The sequence below is a fragment of the Peromyscus leucopus genome, chromosome X, assembly GCF_004664715.2.
Source record: "Peromyscus leucopus breed LL Stock chromosome X, UCI_PerLeu_2.1, whole genome shotgun sequence".
Taxonomy (NCBI): domain Eukaryota; kingdom Metazoa; phylum Chordata; class Mammalia; order Rodentia; family Cricetidae; genus Peromyscus; species Peromyscus leucopus.
In genome coordinates, this window is record NC_051083.1 from 27132815 (window position 1) to 27159851 (window position 27037).

General features: G+C 40.8%; 1 protein-coding gene and 1 pseudogene across 3 annotated transcripts in view; both read left to right on the forward strand.

The window, feature by feature from the left end:
* Window positions 1-26794, forward strand: part of Prps2 (phosphoribosyl pyrophosphate synthetase 2) — a 36652-nt gene extending 9858 nt beyond the window's left edge. For all 3 annotated transcript variants that reach the window (XM_028883553.2, XM_028883554.2, XM_037199462.1), the window contains exons 3-7: window positions 7293-7391; window positions 8862-8986; window positions 20338-20511; window positions 21713-21872; window positions 24096-26794. In XM_028883553.2, the coding sequence (XP_028739386.1) occupies window positions 7293-7391; window positions 8862-8986; window positions 20338-20511; window positions 21713-21872; window positions 24096-24188 (651 nt within the window). In that variant the 3' untranslated portion in view covers window positions 24189-26794. The remainder of the gene's footprint in view (window positions 1-7292; window positions 7392-8861; window positions 8987-20337; window positions 20512-21712; window positions 21873-24095) is intronic.
* Window positions 8289-8406, forward strand: LOC114702953 (annotated as a pseudogene).
* Window positions 26795-27037: the final 243 nt, after the last annotated feature.

Consider the following 27037-nt stretch of genomic DNA (forward strand, 5'->3'; position numbering starts at 1 on the left):
GGTGAGAGTGGTCGGTATGTAAAGCATGCATTGTGAAACTGTAAAACAAACTAGAATTAAAATGTATAGACACATGTGACTTACTATTTTATATGCCATTAAATACTATTTCCATTTCCTCCCAATCATTTAAACATGCAAAAGAAACTTAATAGCTCATAAGCAGTGCCCAGACATGTAGCAGGTTTGGTTTAGTCTAACAAGCCACACTTTGCATTGGAGTACTACTCAGTTTTATAGTCAGTTTTATGTTACTGTAACTAAAGGATCTGTGCTGAGTAACTTATAAAATAAAGGGGTTCATTTAGTTAGGCTGGAAAATCCAAACAACTCAACTCTGGCATCCTGGCAGGTATTCACAATATGGCAGAGAAAGGAACTAGTCACATGTAGAAAGGGATATGTGTGAGCAAGGAACAAGAGAATGGGAATGGGCCAGCTTCATTCTTTTATAACAACCCACTCTTGTAGGAAGTTGCTCACTGAAATGCTTAATTTTATTTGTCAACTTGACACAACCTAGAATCAACTGAGAAGAAAAACCTAATGGCAGATTGTCTAGGTCAGGTTCCACTGTGGGCATGTCTTTGGGAACTATCTTGGTTACATTAATTCATGTCAGAAGACTCAATGTGAAAGTGGGCAGCACCATTCTTCTGGCTTGAGTCTGCTTGAAGTCCCTCCCCCCTTAAGTTTTCCAAGATGATGGACTGTATCCTAGAATTGTGAGGCAATTAAACTCTTTCTCCTTTAAGTTGTCTTTGTTTTAGCACAGCAACAGAAAGGAAACTGACTGGCAAGGCATTTGTCAGTGTAATTAATTTGAATCAAGTTCATGTCTTGTAGGTTTTACATTTTGTGTGGGCTCAGGAGATTGTGTTATGTTGTATCTTCTTCAGTATTTTCTTTAGTTTTTTTTTTCTTTCAATGGTCCTGTCCACTTGGAGGGGTAGCATTTATTGGAACTCCAGATTCTTCTTTAAGGAATACAAATATTGAGACACATTTGGTGGTTGTTGTTGACATAACTGATACATGATCGCATTTTCTAAAGTGGTATTTACTAATTCCTCTTCTTACTTTTATTCCCAACTTACAATAGAGAATCTAGTTCCGCCTGCCACCTGCCCCTGGCATTGCAAGAGATGTGTTGGTCTTTTGGTCTCTGTCCACTATGCCAGCAAAAAGAGCTCTATGAGTTTCTCAGTACACCAGTGACTTTGTTATATTTTATTATATTTAGTGTGTGGGGGGTAGGTTTGGTTGTGTTTGGGTGTTTGCGTGCACATGTGAAGGTAGGAAAACTTGTGGGCATTGTTTTTCTCCTCCAACATGTGAGTCCCAGGGATTGAAAGAACACGTCATCAGGTTTAGTGGCAAGCACCTTTACCAACTAAATCACCTCACCCCACCTTCTCCCAGCCCCAGGGGCTTTGAATTACCTCACTCCACTTTCTCCCAGCCCCAGGGGCTTTGTTTTTCAGAACTGCATTGTGTGACCAGCTAGCTACCAGTTTCCCTGTTGTTAGACATTTAGATATGTTTTCCATATGGGGCCATTTTGAGCATGTGTCCCACGCCTTTCCAAACTTAGCTGCTAATAAGACCATCATCAAGAGGTGAGGATATGATGACATTTGAGAGACGACATTTGAGAGCCATAGCAGTGTTTTATTTCTTAGCACCTCTGCAATAAATAACTACAAACAGGAATGGCTTTAAAAAGCAGCAGTGTATTCTCTTTTAACTCTGAAGTTCAACAGTCCCAAATCAGGCATCAGTATTCCAGCTACACCAATGGGTATTAAATGAAGTCATTGATGGGTGGGGTGAACATTTTTCAGGCTTGGTTAAACTTTGACATAGTATAGGTTTCCTATCATTGATCACTTCAGACAGGACACACTAGAGCAGTGGTTCTCAACCTTCCTAATGCTGCGACCCTTTAATATGTTGTGGTGACCCCTAACCGTAAAATTATTTCCATTGCTGCTTCATAACTGTCATTTTGCTACAGGTATGAATCATAATGTAAATATCTGACATGCAGGATGGCCCTAGTGACCCCTGTGAAAGGTTTATTTGACCCCAGGGTGGGTCGCAACCCATAGGTTGAGAACCACTGCTCCAGAGATTAAAAGGAAGCCCAAGGCTGATTGTGCCAGAAAACAAGTACCCACTCCTCACACTGTTCTCAGCAAGTCTGATAAATGACCACTCTCCTAAACTGACCTTTAAGGAGGCCAAGACCCATGGATTGTTCTGGAGCCATAACTTCCTGTACTTTTAATCTTACTTTTTATGTGTGTGTGTGTGTGTGTGTGTGTGTGTGTGTGTGTGTGTGTGTGTGTGTGTGTACATGCCATGGCACACATGTGGATGTCAGTTTCTCTTTCCACCTTTATTTGGGTCCAGCTCAGGCTTGCATAGCAAACACCTTCACCAGCTGAGCTACCTGGCTGGCCCCTACAACCATGACTTCAGATGGATCTGTGTAGTCAGTATGACTCAAACTATTGTGAGGAAACAATTTTGTCCTCTCATCCGGTTTAATCTGTTCACCTGTCATTTCAGGTGTACCATTTGCATTCTGTAGAGTTCTAATAATTCACTTCTTCTCTTGGGCCATGCAGCTTAGCTTTGGTGCTGGGAAACTGCTGGGTGAGGGCAATGAGGATTTAGTAAGAGAAATAAATAACTAGAACGTGGTAGTGTACTTCACTTCTTAGCCTAGTGTTACCATTTCCCAATGTCTGGGGACCATGACGATAAAAACCGTAATTTGAGATGGAGGAAGGTACTTCCATTTTTTTTTCTTCACTTAGGGAGACAGAAAGCTAGGTGGTATTTGAATGTCATAGAAAGCAATGTGCTGCAGTTAGTCTCTGGAGCTAGACAGAACATTCTTGTTGGCTACGGGAGGAGATCTGGGCAGCCCTCCCAGGCTGCCTATTGTTCTTTTCTCTTCCTTTGGGACTGTATTGCCCATAACCTCTAATGGCACAGAGAAATTCTGTGTAATTGCATCTACCAAGAAGTACCTGCTGAAAAAGTCCAGAAAAGTCTTGGGGCTTTAAACCATCTTCCCAACTTCTTTCATGTGTTTTTACCCTTTGCCCTGTGTATGTGGAACAGTTTATTTAGCTTTGATTTGTAAGTACCAGAACCCAAGGGCAGCTTCTCACAGGAAAGAAACTGTTTCATAAATGACCACTTAACACAATGGAATATTCACACAGGAAAGTGACGATGATGTCACCGTAATTGTCCAAGGCGTGATGTAAGCCCTGGAGTTGCAGCTTTACAATGAAGCGGGCTCAGCTTTGAATTCCAACACTGTGATTCACCCAGTTTGCCCTTTGTAAAAGCTACTTAAACTCTGTGCCTTCAGTGTCCTCACCTGTACAACTAAGGACCATCTGAGCTGCTGTGGATGAAGCTCCTGGCCTTTCATACACAAGAGGACGAGCTTTCTGAAAAGAACCAAGTGTTAATATTTGGGGCTTTGTAGCCCAATTGGATGGTTGTTGTGACAGCTCAATTTCTACCATTTTAGTGTAGAAACTGCCATAGTCAATATGCAAACAAATGGGTATGACTCTGTTCCAATGGTGCTTTATTTATGCTCACTGAAGTATGGACTTTATGTCACCTGCAAATGCTACAAAATCTTATTTTTGTCTTTTTCCCAATGCTTTTCTAAGTGTGGAGACCATCCCTAGCTCCAAACCGGGTATCAGGCAAGTCTAGCCCATGAGCCGACGTTCACTGGCTCCTGTAGTAGACACTCAGTAATTGCTAGTTCTCTTCCCTGGAGAGAACAGTGGGTTGTGAGCCAGGCAGGGCATAATTACTTCTGAGAGAGTGAAGGGCTGTCAACTTGGATTTTTTTCTTCTTTTTTTCAGAATCATTTGTAAGGCCATGTTCATATTTGAATGATAAAGTAATTGACACAAGTCTCTGTAATCTTATAGTCTTTGTATGTATGTGTGTGTTTGTGCTTGGGGGAACATGTATGTGTGCCAGTCCTGTACATTTCTGTGTGCATGAGTAAGTGCACAAGCTCAGATGTCATAATTCTGGCGTTCAGTGCTATCTATCTTTTTGCGTTTTGGTTTGGTTGTTTTTTTGTTTTGTTTTGTTTTGTTTTTGTTTTGATGAGGTTTCTCACTGGCCTGAAACTAGTCAGATAGACTAGGATGGCCAGTGAGCCCCAGGGTATATGTCAGTCCCCGCTTCCCCAGCACAGGGACTACAAGCACCTATCACCACACCACAACATTTTAATGTGGACTCTGCTTGAACTCATGTACTTATGCTTGCAAGGTAAGCACTTTATCTGCTTTTTAAATGCCACACTGATTTTTTTTTTCTATATACACTTGTGATGGTTTAAATGAGAATGGCCCCTGTAGGCTCTTATGTTTGAATGCTTGTTCTACAGTTGGTGGAACTGTTTGGGAAGGATTAGGAAATGTGACCTTGTTGGAGGAGGTGAGTTGCTGGGCATGGACTTTGAGGCTTTAAAAGCTCATGTCAGGCCAGGTTCATTCTCTCTATACCTCCTGATTGTGGTAAGCTCTCAACACTGCTCCAGCACCACACCTCCCACCTGCTACCATGCTCCTCACCATGATAGTCATGGACTCACCTCTGAAATTGTTAGCAATCTGCCAATTAAATGCTTTCTTTTAGAAGTTCACTTAGAAGCCATAATATATATGCTGAGGACCTGGTGCAGACCCCTGTTGGTCCTGTGCATGCTGCCTAAGTCTCTGTGAATTCATGTGAGCTTTGCTCATGTTGATTTAGAGGGCCTTGTTTTCTTGGTGTCCCCTCTGGCTCCTAACACTCTCTCTACCTCCTCTTTCACAGGGTTCCCTGAGCTCTGAGGGGAGAGAGTTGATGGAGATGACATTCCATTTAGGGCTGAATGTTCCAAGGTTTCTCTCTCTCTCTCTCTCTCTCTCTCTCTCTCTCTCTCTCTCTCTCTCTCTCTCTCTCTCTGCATAATGTCTGACTGTGGGTCTCTGTATTTGTTCCCATCTGCTGCAGAAGGAAGCTTTTGTGATGATGACTGAACAAGGCACTGATCTATGAGTATAGCAGAATATCATTAGGAGTCATTTTATCACTGCATATTTTTTCTTTTGGGCTTTTTATCACTACATATTTTTTCTTTTGGGCTATCTAGTCAAAGGTTCTTGATCAACCAAGTGTCACCTTAGAAGAGAGGGATTATTTCTGTAATTCTTATGGGCACTTAAAATTGCAATATTTGAGCCAGACCTTGAAGGATCAAACACACAGGTATAGATGGGGTGAGATAGGGGCAGTTGAGTTTGTAACACAAGGCTATGGCATTCTCTAGAGAGAGTGAACAGGCCCAGTCTACTCTGCAGGGAAGGGCACAGGAGCAGAGGCAAGGGAGAAGAGTTAGGAACTGGCTCCAGCCAGATTGACCAGAGTCATTTGGATATTAAGGATGAGAAAATTTGATTCTTTCCCAAAGGTAACATGAAATACCATACAGGGGAGTTAAAAAAAGAACCAAAAATGTAAGTCATGATGTATAGTTAGTATAGAGAAAAACAAAAAAAGCCACCTTTTAAAAATAAGAAAAAGAAAGGCTGGAGAGATGGCTCAGTGACAAAGAGCACAGGCTGCTGTTGCAGAGGACCTGGGTTCAGTTCCTAGCACACACATGGTGGTTCACAGTCATCTGTAACTCTAGTTCTAGGGAATCTAACGCCCTCTTCTGGCCTCTGAAGGCACTGCACGCACATGGTGCTCAGACATACATACAGGCAAAAAACCCACACACCTAAAATTTAAAAAAGAAAAAAGAGAACAACAAAACAAAAACGCTTCCCCCTGTAACCTCAGCACTCTGGAGGCAGTGCCAGGTGGGTTTCTGTTAGTTCAAGGCCAGCTTGTTCTACAAAGTGAATTCCAGTACAGCTAGGGCTCCCTAGTGAGACTCTAGCTTAGAAAAAAAGGCAAAAAATACTTCCCTGTAGTTTCACTTTCTAGGAAATCTGCTGGTAATGTTAGGAATGTTTTTTCTGATTCTTTATGTGTGTGTAATTAATGTAAAATTAATATATAAATGAATGTTTATATATTAACAACATACTATTAATATTTATTGATTATATTTATAATGTATTTATAAATGTATAAGTCTTATATATATTTATTATAGGGTGATATGTATTTTTTTTAAAAAAAAAAATGGTGTTTGAAAGGAAATAAATGTAGTAATATTCTCATTTAATTTTAAGATTGTACTTTCTTTTTGTGGCTTGTTTATAAGCATGCAATGCTGTTAATAATTGATCTCCACCAACGTGATGTCTGAACTATGGCTAATAATATCTGTGTAGTCTCTTTGGTTGCTTTCATGTGGGCTTTTTCATTGCCTTTGATTTGTGATGTGGAAATTAAAGCTATAAAGAAGTTAGGTAACTTTTGAAAAATCATGATGACAGTAACAACAATGAACTTGTTTCGATGAATGTTGAATTCTCAATCACCTGTAAACGTTCTTTCTTTATTGGCTTTTTGTTTGTTGTTGTTGTTGTTGCTGTTGAATTTGTAACAGGATTAGCTTTTGTCTGTCAGGACATGGCACTTCTTTTTTAGCTGGACTTCTTTGGGGCCTTAGATGAGTTGTTTTCATTGTTTCCTCCTAAAACACTCTTCTGCTAGCATTGGCTGGCCTTGCCTTAAAAGTGATCTCTTAAACCATCTTGTTGGACCTCTTCATGCTTTCTTACTATTTGAATCATAGAAATTGTGACATCACGTGTACACAGTTTGACTTTATTCCTTTGATATTTGCATTATACTGTAGTGTCAGGTACATGGCCTCACAGTAGGTTACATAAGGCTAGAGATATAGTTTAGTTGGTAGAATGCTTGCCTAGGATACAGGAAGCTCTGGGATCCAGCCGTACTACCACAGAAATTGAACATGATGGCACATGCCTATAATCTTAACATTCAGGAGATGGAGGCAAGAAGATCAGGAGTCCAAGGTCATCCTTGGCTATATAAGTGAGCTTGAGACCAATCTGGGCTTTATGAGATCCAGACTTAGAAACAAACAATGCCAACCAATAGTAAATATTTAGTAACCAAATGCATTTAATATATCTTTTGTTCTCATAACTTGTAATTTTCCTTATTGGTTCCATTCATGATTTGGTTTCCTCAAGTATATCTTTGTGAGAGGAATCTAACAGTTTCCAGCTTTTTCTGATATTAAATCCTTGTTTCTATTTTTTAGAGTCGTGCTCCAATTTCTGCTAAACTTGTGGCCAACATGCTGTCTGTTGCTGGGGCTGATCACATCATCACCATGGACCTGCATGCCTCTCAGATCCAGGTACCAGCACTGTTACTCTGCCCATGGTTAGGTCCTAACTGTCTGTAACTAATTTTGAAAGGTTTGAGTCTGCACAGCTCTTCTCTGGACTGTTTGTCTTTTCTGCTGATGCCTCCATCCCTATCACACCTTGCCTCCAATTCATTTCGGAGAAACAGGAATGCTTTTTTTTTATGTGCTTTGTGATTCCATCTAAACTTCTGTAAAATAGTTGAAATGGTAGCGTTGTAGTATGCACGTGTGTGAAAAAAGAAGTTAAGGCCAGGGGTCAACACTGGATGTCTTCCTCAATCACTCTCCACCTTAGTTTTTATGACAGGATCTCTCACTGAACCCAGAGCTCATCATCAATTCAGGTAGGTTGGCTGACTAATGAGCTCCAGGGATCTTCCTCGGCACTGGTGTGATAGAATGTGCACTATCAGACCCAGCTTTTACATGGCTTTTGGGGATTCCAATTCAGGACGTCATGCTTGTACAGCAAGTACTTTATATATTCACACACTGAGCCATTCCCCTGTTCCTGCAATACACATTTCTAATTTCTTCATACCTTCCTTCTTTTGTCACTAAAACAGGCCACATTTCATGGTGCCTACTTACGGTATATTATGAATGTGAAGTATTTGATTGGTGGTAAATGCTAGGACAACAACAGCAACAAAGCCACCTGCTTTCCCCTCTGTCCTGCAATGCCATTGTTTCCTTCAGTGCACTGGCCATCACGTGAATATCAGCATACCCCGAAAATGAATTGGACCAAAAGATGTCTTATGACCTCTGTATCATTAGATTTAATTCTGTTACAAGTAGCCAAGAGGAGACTGTTATAGAAAGGTATCTTTTGGATAAATAAGTCAAGTATTATTTAGAGATTGCAATTATCTTTTTAAAAATCTGCATCCAATTAAGCTAAGTTCCTTTCCTCGTGGGGCCTGGTGTTCCCTGGCAGCAAACAGCATCCTACCTGGATGGCTGCTTGTATGGCTTTCTCTAAGGGACCTCAGAAACAGAATTTTCTGGTAGATAGTCATGTCTGTTATCTCATGTTGTCTCTAGTCCAGGCTTCAGATGGGTATATGTATCACTTTAGAGAAGCTTCAGGGCACAGTGGCCAGGCCATCATGTCTATATGTGCCAACCTGCAGAAAAAGGAACATGTGATTGAGACCCTGCACAGGGTCAAGTTCAAGTTCTCTGGCTGCTGGAAAATCCACATCTCAAAGAATTGAGACTTCACCAAGTTTAATGCGGATGAATTGGAAAGTATAGTAGCTGAGAAGCAGCTTTTCCCTGGTGAATGTGGGCCAAATACATCTCCAATCATGGTCCTTCAGACATGTGATGGTTCCTGCACTCCTGGGGGTTTCCACTGTGCTGAACCACTGACTCCACCACTCATGTACTCTAATAAATCTCATACTCAATCAGAAAACAAACCTGCAAAGTGACATTGATTTCTCTCCTTAGGGATTCTTTGATATTCCTGTGGATAATTTGTATGCAGAGCCTGCAGTTCTTCAGTGGATTCGGGAAAACATCACTGAATGGAAAAACTGTATCATCGTTTCCCCAGATGCTGGAGGAGCCAAAAGGTACCATACAAACAATACCATGCAGATTTCTCTTTCCCTACTGCTTTCCTGCTTTCTGTATTTCTCTATGTCTCTAAGGAGAAAGCATGCTTTGTGCACTGGTGAGATAGATCGGTGGTTAAAGCTATTGCCCGGCAAGCATGAGGGCCAGAATTGAGTCTGCAGAACTTATGTAAATGCCAAGTGTGCTCAATGGTCTGCCTGTGATTTCAGCCTTGGAAGGCAGAGTCGGGAATCCTCAGAGCTATCTGACTAACTCAGGGTTTAATTGAGAGACACTTCCTCAATGAATAAGGTAAAAGAACAATCAAGGGGCACTCCTGACATTAACCTGGGACCTCCACGTATATGTATACACCACACAAAGACACATGAAGAACTTTTTTATAAAAGTGTGCTCTGGTTGGGTGGCGGTGGCGCATGTCTTTAATCCCAGCACTTATGAGGCAGAACCAGGAAGATCTCTGAGTTCGAGGCCAGCCTGGTCTACAGAGTGAGATCCAGGACAGGCACCAAAACTACACGGAGAAACCCTGTCTCAAAAAAACAAAAAGAAAAAAAGCGTGCTGTGTGTGTGTGTGTGTGTGTGTGTGTGTGTGTGTGTGTGTGTGTATTGCTAAGGATAGTACTCAATGCCTCCTACATGGTAAGCAATGGTACCATTGAGCTATATCCCTGCCCCCAGAAAGTTTGCTTTTAGTTATATAACACTTTATTATACAAATGAACCACTGCTTAAGTCTCAGGCTTTGCCTTCAGCACAGAAGCCCATCACTCTCTCAGCATTTCATATTATTCATGAAAATAAAATGAACACACATATGCACTCTCTGTAAAAAGCGTTTTAATTAACACAATTGACTGAGTTTGTCCTTCTAAACCCCAACACTTGACTGGAGTAGCCAGAATAGAACTCAGTTTTTCAAAAGAAATACATGAATGTGGAACGACAAGAATGGGAGCTGCCTACAGCCTGCCTGCATACATATGGTACTGAGAGCTGTACTCTGATGGTCTAGGGGATGGGCCTGGGAGGGGGAAGGGCTGGCAGCTTGGCCTCTCCCGCCTATGCAGGGGCCTCCATAAAGCAGGGTGCTAAAATCCAGACCCTGACCAATAAGCAGAGCCTTTGGATGTGGGAGAAAGTAGTCAACCGTGAGAAATCCAGCCACAAGCCATGCCACAGGCAGGTGAATATTCAGTGTCCCTGGGGTACTGGACTCCCTGTACAAAGAAAATTAATGCAAACATTAGTCTCAGTCTGCAGGTCCCTTATGGAGAAAGACGTCCACAGTTTGAGTTGGTCGGGGAGCAGTCACTGAACAATGTGACCTGACATCTGATCATGTAATGCCAGCCAGCCCTGAGGGCCTAATATGCCCAGACTCCATTCAGGGCACAGCTATCCAGTACTGAGGAGTGGCAGAATGGCTGACAAATGAGCAAGTTTACAGACAAATTGGCCAGTGCCGTAATGGCAGCCTAAGAAAGTAGCACTGAGTGGCCAAGTCACGCAGCTCTATGGAAGAGCTTCAAGGAATGTGCGAACCATTAGAGCATGTGGTGTTGAGGCTGCAACGAGAATAAGAAGGTAGTGCGTTCTGCAAACTGAGGCTAAAGACCCTGAACCTTGTAGAACTTACCACCTGCTATGTGGGAAGACAATGTAGTCGAGTGGAGTTTTATTGCCAAGGTAGGGAAAGGTAAGCGAGACCTCTACCCATCAGCTAAAATAAAAGAGAGTGAATGTGAGTCAACTGTTTGAATCCAGGTGCAAGAGTCACCCTCAGGCTTCAGAAGGACTCAAAAGTGCAGTGACCTTGGGTGTGGCTCAGTGGTGGGACATTGCTAGGCATGCCTACTGCCCTGGGTCCCATCCCCAGTGCAACACAGACACACTTGAGTACACACACACACACACACACACACACACACATGCAGCTTCTCCCCATTTTTTGATATCTTCATCCACCTACAACTCAGCTGCAGACCTAGAGTCACACTTAAAAACTTTAGGAGTGGCCCACAAAGCAGTCCCAAAGCCCATCCAGAACAGTGCAGGCCCTGGTTCTCAGGAGAGCACATTTGTTGTGCTCTCAGCTGCTGTCCAGGAGCCACTTTGGCTCCCTGCACAGAAGAGGAGGAGGAGGAAAGAGGGCCAGTCACTGGAGAGGGGCCTCTGACAGAAACCCGAAGTGTCTCTGCACAGGAAGGAGACACACAAAAGACTGTAGCAGTTAGGTTATCAAGTCCCCAGCTAGGCAGGGATGGGCTTGGAACAGCACTGCATTATCTAGCCCAGAACAGGATGAGCACAGTTGTGACCTTGGGCAACACATTGAGGCTTGCCCATGTGATGTTGTATTTTGAGCAGTGTGAGTGACATTACAGAGTCACTTCTTCTGGAAATGCTTGCAGTTAATATGGAAGCTTCCCAAAGTCATGAGGTGGAACATATATTTACATCTATCAGATGTCTCCCAGGCCAAGGGGTCCAGGAGTATTAGATACCTTGGGTTATAATATCAGGTGTAGGTTGTAATTCATATGACTGTAGTTCACCCATGTAAAGTACAAAGCTCAGTGGTTTTCAGTATATTCTCAGATGTGTGCAACTCTTACCATTATCCATCTCCAGAATATTTTCATCACATGAAGAGGAAACCCCATGCCCATTAGCAGTTGCCAGCCATGTTCCCGACTCAGCCTTTGGCTACACCAGTTTATTTGTATGGGACTGCTGTTAGAGACATTTTCATATCAATTGATGATACAGTGAGTGACCATTTTGTCTGGCATTAAGAAAAAAAATAGAACTTTGGTCCAAGTAAATCTAAAGAATAATAGATTCCATAGAGTTCTTTTGGCCATTTCCTTTTTCTTATCCCAACTCTCTCTATATACAGTCAAAAATATCATTCGTGCTTTCAGAAAAAAAAAAAAAATCAAAGTAGGATTAAGTGAGATGGCCCAACAGCTAAAAGTCCCTGCATCCAAGCCTGACTACAAACAAGAGTTTGATACCTGGGACCCTCATGGTAGGAGGAGAGACCTGACTTCAACTTATTCTCTGATGGCCATACATGGGCCCTGGCATTTGTGCATGTTCATACACAAACATACACACACGTATACGCACAGTAATAGAAAAATTAAAACAAATTGAAAGAATAGTACAAAACATGACTCAGCTTTGTTAAGCACTGTTGTTCTTTCCAGTGTTAGGATGGCGTTCAAACACAGATTGCCCCTGTTTCATAAACACAAATGATAATGTGCTGCTATGGTTTGAACGTGGAATGTTTCCCACAGCCTCCTGTGTCAGCACACTTGCTCTCCAGCTGCTTTGGGAGGTAGCGTGAGACTAGAAGAAGTGGGTCATTGTGGGGTGGGCCCTGTAGTTTATAGCCCAGATCAGCTTCTGCTTGGTTCTCTGCTTCCTGTTCCTCTAAGATGTGGCAAATATGAGCCACCTGCACCTGCCACCAAGAGGCTGCCTGCTACTAGCCATTTCCCACCATGATGTGCTTTATTTCCTCAAACAATGAGCCAAAGTGAAGCCTCTCCTCTTTGAGTTGTTTTCTTTTGGGTGTTTGGTCACACCAGTAAAAGTCACACAAATGCTGTACACACTTCCCCACTGGGATTTTTAACAAGGGTACTTGCTATATTGTAGCAGCAATCCCGTAGTTACATAACAGATATTCTTGATGATTTTTTAAGGGAGGAGTGATTTAGTTTGGCTTGTGATTTGAAGGTACAACCTATTATGGCCAGGAAGGCGTGGCAGCAGTCATGTAAAGCAGCTAGTCACATTGCATTCTTGGTCAGGAAACAGACATAAATGCTGGGTCCTAATATTTCTTTCTATTCAGCGAAAGAAACCACTCCATGGGATGGTGCTGCCTGCATTCAGGGTTACATGGTTGTTTTTAAAGCTATGTAATAGTCTCTTGTGTGTATGCATCATCATTCTCATCATTTCTTGCTACTCATTCATAGGCACTGTAGTTTGTGAAGTTCAGAGGCAGCAGACTTGCTTGGACATTTTGCACACTTATCTAAGTAAGATACACTCCAAGAAGTAGAACTGCCAATCCAAATAGACAAGCCATTTGAATTTTGATGGACAATGCCAAAAGCAGGTCTTTCATAAATGATATTCCAGATGGCATTACCCAATATGGCTGCCAGTATCTTGGTACCCAGCTTTGCTCACATAGTATATTATTAGTTTCACTTGACATATCAGGCAGGCTACCTGTGGTATATCTTACTGTGAGCTCAGGTTGTTGGAAATGAGAGCAGGCATCCTTTCTGGCATAATGGGTTTTCCATGACAACTGTCCTTGTCTTGACTGGAGACTTTTACCTGTGGATTGGCAAAAGTAGGAGATTAGGGCTCTGCTTTTCATGAATGTCTCAGATATTTTCTCAGAGTTTTAATGTCCTTCCCCTTTTATATTCTTATTCCCTGAAGGACTTTGAAAATCATCTTACAGTTATGCTTTCTTCACATTCTCGCTTCTGGGCTTATGAAGCACTTGGCTTTCTCTTAAAATTTTTCTTCTCTTGTGATTTTGAATATTTTTAAAGACCTCCTTTTCTCTTTTAATGTTCTGATTTTTCTTGCATTTGACATTTATTGGGAAATAAAAAGTAAAATAAAAATCTAATTCCCCTCTCCTCTACCAGCTATCTAGTCATTCAAGAAGTATTAAATTATCCATCCTTTCTCTATTGGTTTGAAACAACATCTTTTATTATATACCAAGTTCTTCTATTTACTTGAAAATTCCTACTTTCAAAAATCACAAAAGAGAGCTTGGGAGATGCTTAGTGGGTAAGCACTCTTTCTGCTCAAGCGTGAGGACCTAAGTTTAAGTTCCCAATGCCTGTCTAAAAATCCAGGCATGGCTGCATCCCCCTGTAACCTTAGCATGTGAGGGTAGAGAATAAATAATCACTGGAGTTGCTGGTTGTCAGCCTAGCTCCAGGTTCAGTGAGAGACCCTGCCTCAAAATATAAGCTAGGAATTGATAGAGCAAGAAATTTGATGGCTTTCTCTAAGCACTAGGCATGTATATGTACATTACATCACACACAGAGAGAGAAAGAGAGACTAGACCAGAGTAAATAAGTGTAAGTAAGTGAACAAGTTTAAAATGCTCTTTTGTTTACAACTTCCCAGAGCATTCTCATTTGGCCAACCCTACTCCCTCTGCTGGGAAAGACCAGTTCTTTAGGAGGGAATTTGGGTCACCTCCTTCACCTCCTTTTTCTTTACCTTAAGTGTCTGCTATACTCCTTTGTCATTATCCTATTTTGGAATGAGCTATTCTCCAACTGACAGTCCTGCTGGTACACCCTGGCAGGTAGTATGTGATATATATATATATATATACATACATACATATATATATATATATATATATATATATATATATATATATATATATATATATAGTGGATGATATCTTTGGTTTCTTTGCCTAATGCAAAAAGTCATATTTCACTAAAGAAAATATTGTCTATCTGGGAAATCTAAGGCTGATGTTTTAAAGAAAGCTTTGGGGCCAAATTCTTTTCAAGTAAAGCTTTGTCTTGCCACAGGAGGTCACTCTTGGGTAGTCTTTGGAGCTTTATTGAGTTGATCACCTATAAGGCATAGACCAATAAGAAAGAAGCATCCCATATATATATATATATATATATATATATATATATATATATATATATGTGTGTGTGTGTGTGTGTGTGTGTGTGTGTGTGTGTGTATTAAGCACCAAGTTTCGTCCACCTCCTACATCACTTTACAGTTAGTTGTATTACTGGGTGCTTAATATGTAAACTTTTTCTAATTATGTGCTCTTTGATCATGTGCTATAAAAATTTAGAGTTGGAAGGAAAAAACAATTTAACTACTTTATAACCTTAGGGACACAAGTATGAAGAATTTAGTGTATTAGCTATCCTGAAAATTCATATGCACACGCAAAGAGAAAAGAGTAGAAATATATGACTAGAAGAAATGAAAACCACGTACACGGGTCTGGGAATGGTAGTGAAATGGCTCAGCAGATAAAAGTGCTTGCCGTGCAAGTCTAGTGACCTGAGTTCAATCCCCAGAATCCACAGCTTCCAAGAGTTGTCCTCTGACCTCCACAGGCATAGAGTGATCTGTGCATGCCTGTACTCACACTCATACTACTAGTAAATAACATTTAAATGTATATATGGAAAGATTACTCCATGAGTAAAAATGCTGGGTAAACATATTTCCCTGAGTTTGTATCCCTGGCACCAACATAAAAGCTTAGGTGTGGCAGTGTGTGTCTCTAACACTATTAAGGCAGAGACACACAGATTCCAAGGGCTTGCTGGTCAGGCCGTCTAGCCAAAACAGTGAACTCCAGGTTCAGTGAGAACCTTGTCTGCAATGATAAGGTGAAGAATGACAAAGGAAGACATACCCAACACCAACCTCTGGCTTCCACACATATATGCACCAATCAAACATAATGTTTATCCTAACTCTTTCCACCTAAGATTTCAGTGTGATTTGTTGTATTAACTTATTAGGGGCATGTATTGAGTCTTCATTGTGTATATGCAATTACTTACATGTAGCTATCTCAGGAAATGATAATATTACAGTGCCCCACGGGATTGGGGGATGGAATCTTTCCCTTTCTCTTATGCTGCATGAACTGGCAACTAACATACATGGCTGGAACTCCACCGAGATCCGATGTCCATGTGCCTCAGTGCCAAGAGCCACATAGCTCACTTTCTTTCCCTGGCCTCTCTGTCTTTCTGCCTGCCTGTTTTCAGTGGGATTCTGAGCTTATACCTGGACTTCATAGGCTTAGAACTTCAGCCACAAATGGTAGTGTCTCCCATTTCTATACTGTGGACCAGGGCCCTTCCTGTTCCTTATGAAATAAATACAAATTACTCAGTATCTACATTTTACATAATCTGCTCAAGTGCGTTTTTAAAAAAAAATGCTGTCTTGTGTTCTGAGAGACCACCTTTCCCTTTTCCGAGTTTAAAAGGTTTATCATGAAATTGGCATGTGCATAGTATATACTTGAAGATGATTATGGGGCAAAATTTTTGCCTGCCTTCAAATTACAGGTTTCTTCTTCCAAGCAACTGTTTAAGTAAGGAAACTGTTGGTAGATGGACACCTTGAGAAAGGAAGGATGTCTGCTGGGATGACAAGAATTTTGGTTCCTACTATGGACTTTTAGAGTTGGGTTTTTGGGCTGTATAGTTTGCCTGAATATATCTTCATGCTGCCTTTTCAGTGAAGTGCAATTTTAGTGTCTATAAACTCATAGCCTGACTTCGTGGTAGATGCTGAGAATTTGGCTGCTAGTCTGACAGCTATTCTTTTCAAGGGGACCAATTTTATGTCTTTTAAGATGTCTGTTCTTCTGTTATTACAATTACTTGGGAATTCATTTACTGCATTTATTTATTGGTCAGAGTAGAATGTCTTCTAGTAGTTATGGAAATTTCTCAGGTGTTTTCTTGAAGTGTGTGTGTGTGTGTGTGTGTGTGTGTGTGTGTGTGTGTGTGTGTGTACATGCGTGCATGCACGCAGAGGTCAGCCTTGAGTGTTATTCTTTAGTAGCTATCTGCCTTTTTTTTTTTTTTTTTTTGAGATAGGCTTTTTCACTATGACCAGGAGTTACCAGTTAGGCAGCCTGCCTGACCAGTGAGCCCCAGGGATCCTCATCTCTACCTCCCCCAGAACTAGGATAACAAGCACACACCACCACATCCACCTTTTAGGTAGCTGCCGGGGCTCAAATTTGGGTCTTTGTGTATACATGGCAAGCCCTTTACCAGCTAAGCCATCTCCGCGGCCTCTTTGTTTTCTCTTGACAGACAACAGCTACTCCTGCCACATTGTCACTCAGCTGTTCATGACTTTGAGCTCAGTTTACATGTTTCCTTCCTCTTTTGTGTGTGTGTGTGTGTGTGTGTGTGTGTGTGTTACGTTCTGGACTATAACTTCATCTCATCTTTAATCCTCTACCTTAGATATTTTCATTTTGTTAGCTACTGTGTTTTGATATTCTTGGATGTCTTATGTCCCCCTTTTTTTGCAGAAAAATTTCTTTGTAAACCTGAGAGGACTTGCACATATTTATTTTGGTTCCCTTGGAGAACTACCCCTCTGCTTGAGGGTTTTCGTCATATGTATAATGGGAACTGAAATAAGCAACCGTCAGGAGAGTGGAGATGTGGTTTAGAGTGTTCTAAAAAGAACTGACCTTCACCCAGAACCAGAAATGAGGCAGGGCTAATGTTCTTCCTGTTCCCACTGGGGTAGCAGGATGGGATTTCATTGCTTGCTATGCTGGATTGAAAATGGGTGGCACCCCTGCATTACACGGGACTTTCCTGTTAGATTCTTGTTTCAAGTGGTCCTAGGTTTATTCTCTCAACAACAACACCCCAACAATCCTAGCAGTGAAGCAGAAGCTTAAGATTGTTAGGGGCCTGGAGAGATGGCTCAGTGGTTAGAAAGCACTTGCCATTCTTACCTGGTAGAGGACCAGAGCTGGATTCTTAGTACTCATGTCAGGCAGCTCACAACCACACTAACTCCAACTCCAGGGGATCTGATGCCGCTGTGCGTGCGCATGCATGCATGCACGCGCGCGCACACACACACACACACACACACACACACACACACACTTGTTTAAAAACTATTAAGTCTTCTAAGAGAGTTTCAGTGGTCACCTGATTCTCCCATCCCTGCCACAACTGTTTTGTTCTACCATTTCAGCTTCGGGATACATTTGTAATGATAGTTCCCTCAAATTCCTGCATCATCTACCTTTGTGGTTCTTTCCATTAGGAAGGATAGTCAAGCTGCCTAATCTTCCAGAGGGCCAAAATGCAGCCCCAAATGTCATGGAGACCTGAGTTTAAATCCTTAGCACCTAAGTAAAAGTTGGGCATGGCTGCGCCTGTCTATAATCTCAGCACTAGGAAATAGGAACAGGCAGCTCCAAGGAAGTTGCAAGCCAGGTACCCTAGCCAAAGCAGCAAGCTCTAGGTTTAATGAGAACTCTGTCTCAAAGTGATACAGTGGAGAATGGTAGAATGGGACACTCCAAATCCTTGCCTGGCCTGTGCACATGCATGAGCACGTTCACCTACACACATTTACACATACACACATGCATATACACACACACATACACACACACACACACACACACACACACACACACACAACAGCAAAAAGAGGTTGTCTCATTTTCTTTGGTCATATTGAGTAAAAAGTATCTTGAGGCTGTGAAAATATTGACTGAATAAGTTGTGTAGAGTTCCGTATGTTCAAGCAATTCTACTCTCAGATTAATGCTCAAAAGATTTGAAGAAAGACACTCAGGGCATACCAGCACGAGTTAATAGATGTGGGGTTTCCTTTTGGTTTTGTGGCATGTTCTGGAACTTGACAGAACTGTGTATCATTGTGAATACACTTAATGCCATGAAACTGTACACTTGTGGTTTAAAAGGTAAAGTCTATGTTATATGTATTTTACAATTTTCTGAACTACTTACCATGCTGAAAGTCTTCAGACTTGGGGCATGGTCACCTGGATGGAGTACCAACTGTGTCTGCTTCATGCACAGCAGAACATGGCTTTTCTCTGACAGTTGTCCATTTACTTTGTCCTGATGCAAGTCCACACTCCTTTCTTGGTTGTCATCTGAGGATGACATGATGAATAGCCCTATATTGAAAGGATGTCCTCCATGCACTGCTCCTAAGTTAGGGTATATTTGTGTTAGTTCTTCCATTTTTTTAGCCTGAATTGTTTTGTGACTGATTATTATTATTTAATGTCACATTGTATTTATGCATTGTTTTAAAAGAAGCTTCATCATCAAAGTTTATTTTTCACAGACAAATGCAAAATCCCATGGGCTCACTCACTATCACTTCCCTTTCTCTTTCTCTTGTGTACTCAGCTTCTCCTGAGTTGACAACAATGAACAGTCACATTGGATGGCAGAGGAACTAGATTTTAGGTGGGCGTGGCCATCCTTCTGACATTATAACACCTCATTGTCATATAGAAAGCTTACACTTAAGAACCATACAATCGAAGATTATTTTTAAATCTCATTTTTGTAGTGTTTGGTAATTCCACACATGTGTATAATATTTTGATCAAATCCTCACTCCCCTCACCTCCAATTCTTGCCCCATTTCTCCCACCACTTTCCCCTTCCAACTTAATGTGCTCTTAAAAAATATCTCAGACCTGAGAGATGGCTTAGCTGTTAAGAACACTGGTTTCACTTCCAGAGGACCCGGGTTCTTTTCCCAGAACCCACATGGTAGCTCATAACCATCTATAAGAGTTCCAGGAGCTCCAACACCCTCTTCTGGACTCCATAGGCACTGTATACACATGCTACACCAGGCAGAACATCCATCTAAAACAAAAATAAATAAATCTTCCTTTTAAATCTAATGTTTTGAGTAAGTCTACAATTTTGTGTTGGGCCATATTCATAGTTGTCCTTGGAAACATGCAGCCTACAAACTTCAGATTGAGCACCCCTAGACAGAGTCTCATTACGCCTCAATGAAGCCCCTCCTCACAAGCCTACAAATTGCCTGGATATGCTAACAAAGACTTTTGTCCCTACCTTCATCCCAGAAACCAAGCAAATAGTTAAGTCCTGAGTAACTTGTCTTAAGTTGTGCCTGTGAGTTTTAAATGGACTCCCAAATCCTAACAAATCGAGGATCAGTTTCTTAACCAGCAGTCTTAGCCAACTGCCAGGGTGCCTTGACATTTGTGACAAGCTACAACAGAGGCAGACAGAGTTCATCATCGGTGTCTTTTTCCACATGGATTGTGCAGTGTATAGTCTCGACTATGCCTGGTGTCACAAGTGTGAGCTAATCCTTTTTATTGAGTTCCTGATTCTAATTTTATTATCTTGAGTATCCTGAATTCCTAAAATATTTTTTCAAATACGGATTTTATTATTTTTGCAGTGCTGGAGATGAACCGTTGGGGCACATACTTGCTAGGGAACAGTCTATGACAGGGTTTCTCACTGAGGGCCTGCCTGGAGTTCACTAAATAGGCTGACATGCTTATTTCTGCCTCCCACAGGCTAGGATTATAAACCTGTACCATCACTCCTGGCTTTTTTTAACTTGGGTTCTAGGGATTGAACAGGTTCTTATTCTTCCAAGGCAAACAATGTACAATTGAGCTATTTCCCCAGCCTAGCACCCAGTAATAAATTCTTAGTTGGACTGTGTTGGCATGTTCCTTTGCATCTTTCCACAGGGTTACATCAATTGCAGACAGGCTGAATGTGGAATTTGCCTTGATTCACAAAGAGAGAAAGAAAGCAAATGAAGTGGACCGGATGGTTCTCGTGGGCGATGTGAAGGACCGTGTGGCCATCCTGGTGGATGACATGGCTGACACATGTGGTACCATCTGCCATGCTGCAGATAAGTAAGTGATCCCAGGAAAGACAAGAAAACATCTCAGTAAAAAAGTCATCCATATAAAATTTTATTGTATTTGTGTGTGTGTGTGTGTGTGTGTGTGTGTGTGTGTGTGTGTACATGTGTACATGCACGCGCACACAAGTTGAGGCATGCATGCTATGGTACAGTAGTGGAAGTCAGAAGACAACTTTTGTGCCTCAATTCTCCCTTTCCATTATGAGTCACAGGGATTGAACTCAGCTTGTCAGGCTTGGTGGCAAGTGCATTTACCCATGGGGCATCTATTATTTGAAATTTAACCTGGTTTCTTAATTATTGCTGACGAGTTGACAGTAGAGTTTTAGGCCACAGGAGACTCTAGGCTCATTTTTTTCTCAGTCCTCTTTCCCTGGTAGGAAAAACAAACACCACCAATCCATGGGCATTTTCATTTTCTAAGTTGGACTTTCAGGTCATTTTTAAGAGGATCGGAGAAGGTGTTTCCCTAGAAACTGAGCCCAGAAAGACAGAAATTTTGTTTGTTTGTACCCTTGCTTCTTTCAGCTCAACCTTTGGGCTAGCCTCATAACTCATGTGGCTTTCCAAAGGCTATACTTGGCAGGACAGGAGCCCCCACCCACTCCCTTGCCACACATAGCTGTGGAATACAATTGGAGATGCTCTCATTCTCACTGGAAATGTTCTGACTTGATTACACATCACATGTTTTGGCCCTATTGGTTGAAATCAGTGGTTCTCATCACAGAACAGTTTATTCCCTAGACAGTGTTTGACATTGTCTAAAAATATCATTGCTTGTCACAATTAAGGACATGAGAGTGTTGCTAGTATGTGAACCAGGAATGCTACTGAGCTTTCCCATGATGGACAAGATAGCCCGTATGACAAAGAATTATATAGATCCAAATATCAGGGTTGATAATCCTGATTTAATGGGACACAGAGCATTTTGCTAACACATACATTTAAAAGACCCTAGTTTGGCCTAATAAATGCAAATGGTTTCGTCCCATTTTTTTTATAGGTCACACTTCTCACTAGTAATGTAGAGTATTTCAAGAATATTTGAATATTTGTGGACACTTCATTTTTTTGAGACAGGACTTTGCTCAGTAGCTCTGGCTTGTTTTTAACTCACTGTCTTCCTAGTGCTAGGGTTACAGATATGCAATGCCACTCATAACTTTTTGTCTTCTATTTTGAAGGTTGCTCTCAGCTGGTGCCACCAAAGTTTATGCTATCCTTACCCATGGAATCTTCTCTGGGCCAGCTATTTCCAGAATAAATAATGCTGCCTTTGAAGCTGTTGTTGTCACCAACACAATTCCACAAGAGGACAAAATGAAACATTGCTCCAAGATTCAGGTACTGTCTATATACCCCAGACAGAACCATGCATGAAGGCACCTGCTTCAGACCCTTAACATAGTATCCAGCTTTCTGTTTGCTAAGGCAGATGCTAATAGAGACTGAAGCTTCTCATTACAGAAGGGCGATCAGTCATATTAGATCCGTGAGAAAGGCCAGGATTAAGAGGTCAGTGGTCACTATTTGGAAATAGCAAAGAAGAAGGAAGAAGGAAAGGAAGGAAGGAAGGAAGGGAGGAAGGAAGGAAGGAAGGAAGGAAGGAAGGAAGGAAGGAAGGAAGGAAGGAAGGAAATGGAGGATAGGGAAGGAGGATAGGGATGTAATGCTTTTGGTAGAGTGCTTGTATAGCATGCATTGAGTCTGGGGGTTCTAGCCCCAGTACCGAATAAAGTAGTCGTGGTGATACATACCTATAATCCCTGTACTTGACGAGGTAGATGCAAGATCAAGCACTCATGGTCATCTTCAAATTCAAAGCCATCCTAGGAAGGATGAGACAGTATCTCAAAAGAGAATTTAAAAAAAAAAAAACAGGAAATGATCTATGTATGGTACTTGGAAGTAGAAGCAGGAGTATCATGAGGAAACTAGCCCAAGCTGCACGTAATCTTGCCTCACAAACAAACAAAAAGAAAGAGCAAATAGCACCCATGAGATGGTTCAGTAGGTAGAAGGAAGGAAACAAAAGAAGTAGCAAATGAATAAAATCACAATATAAAACATTAAGAGCACTGGGGAAATAGCTTGGTATTGCACTTGCCTAGTATACTCAACACTGAAAAACAAAGTTAAACACAGAATTACTATGTAGCACACTCCACTCCTGCATCTATAATCTCCTAAAATGGAGTGAGGGAGGCAGAAGGCTCTACTAAGCATATTTGGGGACCTACTTCTTCATGTCCCTCCTGACTATATTCCCATAGGCTACCAGAGAGCTGACGGTAGACACTTGACACAACTGCAGCTTCTGTTTTGAATTGATCTTTCAGTTACCCCTGGCCAGTCACTGTGGTCTTAAGAGGAAGCCCTGGTTCCCTCATTAAGCATGAATGTGGAACACAGTGGTGCTTTTCACGATTTCTGATCCAGATGAGAGAAAAAAGAGGTCATTTGAGCACAAGGAGACAAGTTTGAAAATTATAGAGTAGTTGTCCCTTATGTTTTTATGCATGATTAACAGTAGTGTAGTAGCTGCCATCCAAAGGCCAAGTCTAGCCCGCCTCTATATTTTAAATAAAGTTTTATTAACACATACTCATGTTTCATTCCTATGTTGCCCATGACTGTCTTTTCACCACAATGCAGAATTGAGTGTTTGATACAGAGATAACTCCAAACTTTTAACTTTCTGATATTCCACAGGAAAAAATAGTTTGCTGACCCCAAGGTAAAATGATCATGGATATGCTTTTATCATGACAGACACTCAATGTTTTTAAAATTCTTGGGGTCAGTGAGATGACTCAGTAGGTGAGCACTTATTGTGCAAGTCTGGTGATCTGAGTTCCATCTCTGAAACCCACTTAAAGGTAGAAGGAGAAAACCTGAGTCCACAAAGCTGTCTTCTGACCTCCATATATATGCCATGGCATATATGTGCTTACCCACACATCACACATACACACACACACACACACACTAATAATAATAATAATAATAATAACAATAAATAAATAAAAGAGTTTTAAAAATCATATTGGGTTGGCATTCCAAATTGAAATGTAGCCAAATAGAAAGATAGTTCATAAAGGATTTGATTTATAATATTTTATGAAAAACATTGCCATGTTTTATAAATGGATGCTTGGATTATAGCAAAAACTTTAGAAGTAAAATGAAAGTTGTAACTTAAAAAAAAAGATTATAGTCACTATCTTTTCTAAATAGGGAAAAACCTCTGTCAATGAATAAAGAAAACTAATTAAATAACCAGTGTCCCAAGAAGGGACCATCTGTGGGTAACAGCAGCCCTGAGTATCCATGAAAATCTTCCTAGGAACTGATAGTAGTCACCTCAGCTGGTTGTGATGTCTATAAAGCTAAACTCCACAAACAGCTGAAGATTTTCAGTGTGGACACTCCCAAAGAAATGGCTGCAGGTTTGACCACAACATACCGTATGTATGCTGGAGAAAACATTTGTAGGCTTTCTAGCTTTTTGGCTTTTAGAGAACTAGAACTCACTCCTGCCTTTTGTGTTTTCCCCTTGCTATTCAGGTGATTGACATTTCAATGATCCTGGCTGAAGCCATTCGAAGAACCCACAATGGAGAATCCGTGTCCTACTTGTTCAGCCACGTCCCACTGTAGTCCGGATTGGGATGTTGAAGGTGGAGCAAGCCTCCTCCAACTTCCTACTGTCTTTGTCTGCCTGCTGTTTTAGTGTTAGGACTCAGCAATTCTAGGATGATCACTGGCGAAAGCATCCGATCTATGTACACTCTGAGATTCCTTGTCTCCCCTTCTAAAGTTCATGACTACTTCTTCTCAGTTTTGTGGGGGCAGGGGAAGGTGGTGGTTACTTGGTCTTTAAGTGAACTGTGGTCAATAAGAACTAGTATTCTCCCTCATTCTTTTTAGTATTTTGAGGCAACAACTTTTAAGCCTAAAATCCCATTGTGGAAATTTGTCATATATCTATTTTGAAGTTGCCAAGGGTGACTTCAAATAAAAGCCTTCTGTGTAAATATTATAATGGTAATGCCTGTGGACATTTGGGTAAAATCCTAAATAGCCTTTACTTCAGAGTGAACCTCAGAAAATTTATGGTATCATGCATTTTGAATTTTTGTTTCTTGTTTTTTAGGGAAAATGATAACTGAGTTTATTTTATTATTGCCCTTAATTGGGACTGAATTTTATTGAGCCTAAGATGGTTACTGATATATTGACTTTTCATAGTAAACATTTGACATATTGAAGACAACATAAGGCTATCACTTTTAATTTCCACTTTGAGGATATGTCATAACTGTTAACTTACCTGAAACTCCCAAATGATAATCAGTGATCACTGTGATTTGGATACCACTTCAGGATGTAGTCAGTGAGTTCATGGTCACATTGATGTGCATCTTTGTTTATCCCAGAGGAATTATTATTATTTAGGATGCACCTCATGTCCTATCATCTTATGCCCAGACTTTTAGCACTAGCTTTTACTTTTCATTTTTTCCAATAATTTCTTGGTGTAGATATCCACCAAAAGAAAAACTCCTTGAAATCCCCTCACATTTTTTAGGCTGTTTATTTTATTTTATTTTTTGTTTTTTCACATAAATAAAATGGGGAAGTTTTAAGAGTGCCACCAAATGTATTTATTCAAACTCTGTTTAATGAGCTCGGATTAAATGCTCTTGGCCCTTTGTAAGCAGAAGTACTAAATCTCTAATGGTTGATTATCATCTCTAAAGTTGTTAAAATGTAAAGATAGAAGAGGCCTGCAAAACAACAGATGCAAAAGTAAATAGGAGCTTCTTCAAAAAATGGTTCAAAAAGCATCGTGAGGAATTTCACTGAGGGTGGCATTCTTGATAAAATTGTCTTTTAGCAAGGTTTAGAGGTTTATGCCTATAATCCCAGCACTCAGAAAACTGAAGTAGGAAGATTACCACAAGTTTGAGGCCAGCCTAGGCTACATAGTGAGTTCAAACTCAACCTGAGCCCATGTGTCATGAAACAAAAACAAACAAAAGGCAGTCTTTAAAAAGGCATCATTTAAAGTGGCAAAGGTCACCCATTCACTGACTGATTATATGCATGTTGGTGGACAACCTATCAAATTTGCCTGACCCCAAAGAAAAGGATTTGCCTGTGTAACTAAAGATTTGGAATGCTAAACATTCTCTTTCCCTTGCTGAATCTTAAAAGTGGTAGATAAATTCCTGGCCCTAAATTTTTTGGGTAGAAAAATCCTATCCATCTGAGCAACATACTTGACCAGCACTCTAGAATATCAAACTTCAGGGCAGCAGAAGTCAAATCAATGTTAGAAAGTATCATTTATGTTATTATGGAAACTAGCATTTTGACAATACTTTATTTGTAACTGTTCTAAAGAAAGTGGTCCAATCACCTGGGATGCTCAGATCTATGGTACAAACTGTAAAGTCTTGACTAGACATGTGTAAAAACCCTATTTGACACTATGCAACTGTTATTTTTGATAAATGTGTGACGTCTGTATTTCTTGGGGTTCATGTCTGTGCTGAATGAAGACATCCCTGTGCACATCCACATGGAGACAGCTTGATATGTGTGTGCACATGTCTCAAAGTATTGGCATGACAAAAGCCAGTTGGTAAACATTTTATCTAAGGCGTTTAAAGCTTAGGAGTGTATACAGTGGATCTTGCAATAATGATCTTCAGATTTAATCCCCTATATAAAAGTCCGCCTGGCTGTCCTCTAAATTGAGAACTGATGGTTTCTGGCTTTACTTGGCCTGAGGAGGTGTTTTAAAGGACCTCTGAATACACTAATGAACTGATTAGACTGAATCGAGCCTTATACAATGGAAATACAGATTTTAAATTTGTGATTGTTCCAGTTTGGCCAAAATGACAAAAGCTGACTCGTGAGCAGTCTAGACCCAGGACTTCCCTGTTCCTTGCTGCTTGCAGTAAGGAAACAAAGGGGAAATCACCAACAGATAGCTCTGTCCAGCTCCCCGACAGGAGGGCCAGAAAGGGGAGTCAGGGAAACAGAAATATACCAAAGTTGTTTAGCCTCCAGCTAAAATTTTCTTAGTCAACTGGTAGATGTTCATATGCTGACTTTCCTTTGTTAGAGACAATGTCAACTAAGTTCAGGAGTCTGTTCTTTGCAGTGCTTGCCCTGGTTTTAGAGACTAGAGAATTTTGAGATCCTGTGACATTTACTAAGGCATTTCAATAAAATCATGCTGACTACTTTGTTTCATAGTTCCTATTATGATTTTAGAATAATTTGTTTTTTGACGAAGTGACCTGTTGATGAAGTAGCTGAGAATGTGTGTTACTATATCATTAAGACCGGGTTTGCAAAATTAAAGGAAAGCCAGAAGTTAATTAAAGTGTACTCTTCACCATTTTGAAGGCTGTGCTTTGAGAAAGACTTATTAGCTATCTTCTTTCAGAAAAGCATCATAGTTCCTCCGCATAATGATCATTCTAGATATT